General features: G+C 42.2%; 1 protein-coding gene across 1 annotated transcript in view; it reads right to left on the bottom strand.

The window, feature by feature from the left end:
• Positions 1–1,161: 1,161 nt before the first annotated feature.
• The window catches only part of LOC147708720 (uncharacterized), a 241,214-nt gene continuing 236,375 nt past the window's right edge, over positions 1,162–6,000 (bottom strand). Inside the window, exons 14-16 of the mRNA XM_086927370.1 lie at positions 5,876–5,965; positions 2,553–2,642; positions 1,162–1,254 (exon numbers count right to left, since the gene is read on the bottom strand). Of these exons, the coding sequence (XP_086783496.1) occupies positions 1,162–1,254; positions 2,553–2,642; positions 5,876–5,965 (273 nt within the window). The remainder of the gene's footprint in view (positions 1,255–2,552; positions 2,643–5,875; positions 5,966–6,000) is intronic.

Genomic DNA, 6,000 nt, shown 5'->3' with positions numbered 1-6,000 from the left:
TCTGCGCGATCTTCACTGGCTGCCAGTGACCAGTAGGATCAAATTTAAAGCTTTGACCCTGGCTTTCAGGGCACTTCAGGGTAACTGCCCTAACTATCTTAAACTGAGACTTCCCCGATACCAGCAGGCGAGGTCTCTTCGCTCAAATACATTGAATCTGCTACATGCTCCCCGAACCTTGAAGGCTTGGCTTGGGGGTAGGACTTTCTCCGCTGGGATGGTAAAATTGTGGAATGCTTTGCCCCTGTCTATTCATTCTGCCATTTCAGAGATCTGCTTTAGGAAGCAGTTAAAGACTTGGCTCTTTAATCAAAAAATCTAAACCACTCCATTTACATCCAGCTGCTCACATAGCGCCGGGACACCTCCGTGTGAGGTAGCTGTTCGTGCTTTTAGAAATGTCAGTATTATTATTATTATTATTATTATTAATATTATTTGTTCTATCTATGTAGTACAGATTTGAAAAACTTTAAAAAAAAATCTAAACTTAGTCCTAAGTGCTCCTCTTCATTTTGCTTAACCCGTTCGCTGCGGTGTAAATTTCCCCACTGTGCAGGCATATTGTACGCGTACAGTAATTGGACGCCCCCCAGCCGTCTGACACACACACCCAACGTGACAGCCGGGGGGCGTCCGACGCATGGAATGCGTTAATCAGGCCCCACAATAAAGTCTGACATGCCTGAAATAGATAAAACACCTGGTGGAGGTATTTTGTTAGCATGGTTCAGGCAAGAGTACTACACTTGAAGTAGCCGTGCACTGCACATAGCCACACAAACAAATGATAGCCACCTTCTGTTGTACTAGCACAGTTTGTACACAATATATGTCATTTTAGAAGGAACTATGCCCAGCCTTTTGGCTGTCATTGCACTTACTGGATCTGGCATATATCAGGAACAATACTTTAACCAAAAGTGTTCTTCAAAAGCATAAACAATTTTCATCAACTTCCTCTGTTATTCAAATAATTTGTCAGTAAGTGTATGTACAGTGCACAGCTAGGGTGGGCAACATCACACAAGATGAAGTCACACATCAAATTGAATCTGCTGCACAAATCACATGTAGACAGCAACAAACTATTTTATTTTTCAATAAGGTCCTTGACATTCTTTCTTATTTTACAATATGCACTTGGCAGTCTTATTTTTATTATCCAAAAAGAATATTGGCAATAGTGTTAGTTATCTGTGTAGCATTCTTTTTCAAGAAGTTGACTAGTTTTGGGAGAAAAGGCTGTGTTGCCTGGAAAAGAAAGAGATACACATATATAAATATACAATTCAGTTGGGAGTTAAAGAACAATGGAAAACATTTTTACATTTATAGGTAACTTGAACCCTTAACATAAGCTAATCATGACCAAACAGCAATAGTGATTCATAAACTGCATTGAACAATTACATTATCTACGTTTCAATACATACAGGTATTATAAGTAATGTGGCTTGCAGTACACCTCCGGCACAAGTAAAAAACAGGATAAGTGTTAACATTTGTCCTGAATTCTTATGATTGTTATGAAGTGCTCAGTTACACAATAACTCCGGACCAAAGTTTACGCTATAAAAGTGTAGACCCTGCACAGCCGAGCTCCCCAGGTTTCGGAGCTCCTTGCCAAGTTTCCCAGATCCATGCATAACTAACTGCAGTGGTGTGGGTGTTGACTTTCCACTCTGGGATTTGTAGTTCTTGTTTATCCACATAAAACCATGAATACGCTTCCCAGAAGTCAAAGACTAAGCCCTGTTCTGGAGTAGCTAGTCAAGCCTGAAGCAAGGATTATTGGTAGTTACAAGGTAATGTCAGGGTGATAAGGGCCTGAAAGGTTTGGGATGGGCTGAGATACAATCTCATGATTCAGCAGCTTACTTTTCTAATCTCAGAAAGTGCTAAAGACTCAGTGCCATGCCACAGAAATTTGCACTAGTGAAAACTGATTCCACACAATTTTTCTCTTTCTAAAGATCATATGTTCTCACAACTTTTTTAATGGAAATTATCACTGTATGTTTGAGACAAAGCCATTTTGCTCCATAGTTTATTACAGTAGTATCACAGATAGTGTAGAAATAGGTTTTTTTCTCCAAAAAGGCAATTATGGATTAAGATTAGTTGAACCTTCTCTGGTGCTTTTTAAATGATGTATAAACAATACATATGTAAAATAAGGTTTCACCGTCCATCTGTAATATAAACACAAACCTCAACATAACCTGCAAAGTCAGTAAATCAGTCTATCATGTGGGATTATGGGGAAGAAGTGGGCACTGGAAGGCGAGAACTGATGTAAAGATCACCAAAATACACAGGGCTTGGAAGGATTGAGGAGATGTCAATGAGGTTAACAGGATTGTCATGGAGCCATTTTAGTTTTGAGATTAGACACATCAGTTCTGTAGGGGGAGGGGCAGGCAGTATAGGATGCAGATGGATATTGGACACCCATTTTGAAGGACAACAACAAACCATGCATGTGGGGGGTCAAATAAATACTCAACCATATGGCTCACACCCCTCCATTGATATTCCCTGTTGCTTACCCTTTCTCTCTCAGAAACGTAACAGATCTGGCTCAAAAGAATAGGGCTGCTCCTCTGAAACATTCCCGATGTGCCATGCCACAGTGAGTGCTGTAAAGACACAAAAAAGAGAATGAGGGAAACACTCAGTCAAAGTATTGTGCCCCTGTCAATAAGCATGTTACCCACCCCAAACATCATGTTCTTTTCTCTAGTCTCCCCGGTTTGCTCTGCATAAGCTGCAGAAGAATTGTAAGCTTCAGTAGACTCTCTGTTACCATTTTGTTTCCAGAACCCACTTTAGATTGTATGTAGTGAAGTAAACCTGTGCAATGTCAGTTGAGTTTCTAGCACATAAGCATTCATATGACTGCTTAATTGGGTAGGCAAAAGGAACAAATGATGGACGGAATGCTGAACAATGCAAACATTCACCCCCAGTCACAAAGATCTGTGTTAAATCGATTGTTATTTTGGTCACCGCAGCACCCCAGCTTGGACCCAGCCATGTGGGTAGGCCAGTAGTTGGAAATTAAAGGGATGGAAGATACCATTGCTGGACAAGCTGTCACCAGCCAATTACATGCTCACACTGAAACTTATAACACCCTAGGCACTAATGAACCACTGTAGAATGGTATTCTTCCTTACAGGCAATGAAAGCACCACTCAGAAGCAATTGCATGTTTTCCTTCAATGTTTAGTGTTTACAACTCTTTCCATTGATTTTTCTCCTTCAGAAATGATCATTCAGATGCATGAGCGATATTATCTTACATAATTGATAAGCAATCACACTAACAAGGAAATTAAGACTCATTCAGTAACCGGGGGCTCGTTAATGCAACACCCTCTGCAACAAAATATGAGGGCAAAAACTGACAACCTTTCCCATTATTTAAAATGAATAAGGAATTCATTTTTCCATTACAATAAATCTGCTTAAAACATGGAACAGAAACTTCACCAGTGGATATCTGGGTCAGCTTGTGAGATTCAGCTACACTATCACCGGTCTGTTGCACATATCATTGACCACTCCGCTCCAGTTGTTTGAAATCTCCCACCCTGCGAGGTCACATGAAGAGTTCTGCATCATCCTTCATACTGACCTAAAAGACACAGCCTTACCTTTCACTCCTAAGATGATGACTTGTAGATTTACTTGCAGGTCATAGGAAGCAACTCATGAATTTGAAAGAAGACCTCAAAGCAATACAGATGTGGATGACTCTGAGCAGCCTGACACACCCTGGCTCCAAAATAGAAATCCAGGTGCTGAGACACCACATCTCCCTTACAAAATACTGGCACTCTGATTCTTAACCTTCTTTGGAGACATTGTTCCATGAAAACCAAAGTCAGGGTCATAGTCTTTATATAGCCACAAACCCCAGTCTCAACTGACAAAAGCAGTGGTCAATACCACTTTCTACTAAATATAGCGCCTCAAAAAAACCTTGCCCCTCATCCCAAAAAATACCACCTCTGGAGGTAGAAACATCAGTAAATGTGACTACGGCTATTTCCTGTACATCACTCCCCCTGCCAAACCAAAGTACTATGAAAAACGGAAACTTGCCGTTCAATGTTTACCATTCACACTTTTTCCACATACAAAAGCATAGACCAATCACGCCTCAATAAAATAGTCTCACTTTGCCTAACCTTCAACTGCCTTTAACCCGTTAACCGCGGCGGTAATTCCGCCGCGGTGCAGATGTTTCCATGCGCGGGCAGGGCCGCATCGGCCATTGGCCGACGGCAGCACTGGGAAGGTAGTGCTGCCGTCGGCCAATGGCCGATGGCAGCAAGGAAAGGGTTAAGGTTCAACACCCTTATACCTACAGAATAAAATAATACACCACCAGCTTACCATCTAAGATTCAAAGCAATCAACCTTTTGGTGGTTACTGGAGCCAATTGTAGAACACACTTCAGAGTCACTGGCTTTCAATTTTTCAATATCCTCCGCCCACACACTAATAATTCTACTAGTAACCTGACCATCAGGAATCAAAACTAACCTTGATCAAATTATTTCTTGCTTGCACAACCACTTATCAATACAATTAGAAACAATAAGAATGTCATGCAATAACAGTCATCCCTATACAACATGTGTCTTGTGGAAGCCTAGAAACAGTTGACATGAAGTGAGTTTTCAAGAATCATGGTTTCAGCATTAAGGGGTTATCTAGGGCTAGCTGGATGGAGACAACATTGGTCTGAGTTAGATAAAATAAGAATATAGGGTCAGATTTATCAAGGCTTTGTGTTGGTGCAAAGTCACAAACAGAGATGAGCACTGGTGCAAAGTCTTGATAAAGTTTTCAATTTTCAGTGCAAACGTTTATTTGTGAGGAAGGTTGGCTAAAAATAACGCAAAGTAGCTGTTTGTGTTACTTTGCAATACTTTATGTCAAGGGGTGTTACATGGGTGGTACATGGGCGTTCCCATGTAATTACCCAAGGAGTTTAACACAGAGCCCCATCTACTAACGGAGGTAAACAGAGGTTTACACTAAAAAAATACGCCTCCATGAGAAAGGCACAAAGTAGGAGAAATACTTTTTTCTCCAAACTGTTCACTCATTGCACGTGTATAAAGAACATGTACAAAGTGGCAAAGTTTAGAAGTAAGTCTAAGCAAAGTATTTTGTACTGGAGGGTTATCATTTCGGAACAAAACCTTCTGGTACAAAAGTTTCTGCATGGCGCTAGGCAACCTTAAGGAGAACAAGAACTTGGGAAAATGGCAGCAGTGCACTATCTGTGTAGTTGTGACACTGTGCAGCTCTCTCCCTTCCACGCAACACACCACAGTAACTTTGCTTGTCGCTTTGCGCTGCATGAAAAGTAGATTTTCCCCTTAGAGCTTAATGGCATTTTCAGAATGAGAAAGCAATAGTTTAGAGATTTGATCATTTGGGGGGGGAGGGTATAAAAGTTTGCAGAAGATTTAACCCCTTCACTGCGGTGGCTATTCCGCCGCAGTGCTAAGGGGGCGGGGCGGAAGAGCGGCGGGCGCATGCTGGTGACGGAACCGCTCCGTCACCAGCGTCGGTTGCGCTGTGCTTATGACGGAGTGGTTCCGTTTTGGCCCCGCCCGCTCAATAGAACGCTCAGTGCAGGCGCGGAATTCACGCCGCGCATGAGCGGTGGGCGGGCCATGACGGAACCGCTCCGTCATCAGCACAGCGCCACCGCAGCTGATGACGGAGCGGTTCCGTGATCAGCATACAAGGGGTTAAAGACAATTCACTGATAGAGAATTGTAACAGCATACTCTGGGTGGGGAAAAAGGAAACACTCACACATGGGCATGTCCACTGATCACTTACCCTCTGCCTTCCTGAAGTGTGATTTATAAGGCGACACACCAATGCGATACTGCTCTCTTGTTTTCCATCTGAGGTGCGTAAGTCTGGCAACTGTGAAGAGTCCGAAAAAAGAATCAGGCAAGATA

The sequence above is a fragment of the Lissotriton vulgaris genome, chromosome 6, assembly GCF_964263255.1.
Source record: "Lissotriton vulgaris chromosome 6, aLisVul1.2, whole genome shotgun sequence".
Taxonomy (NCBI): domain Eukaryota; kingdom Metazoa; phylum Chordata; class Amphibia; order Caudata; family Salamandridae; genus Lissotriton; species Lissotriton vulgaris.
The sequence above is the reverse complement of the archived record's forward strand: the minus strand, read 5'-3'. Positions and strand labels throughout refer to the sequence as shown.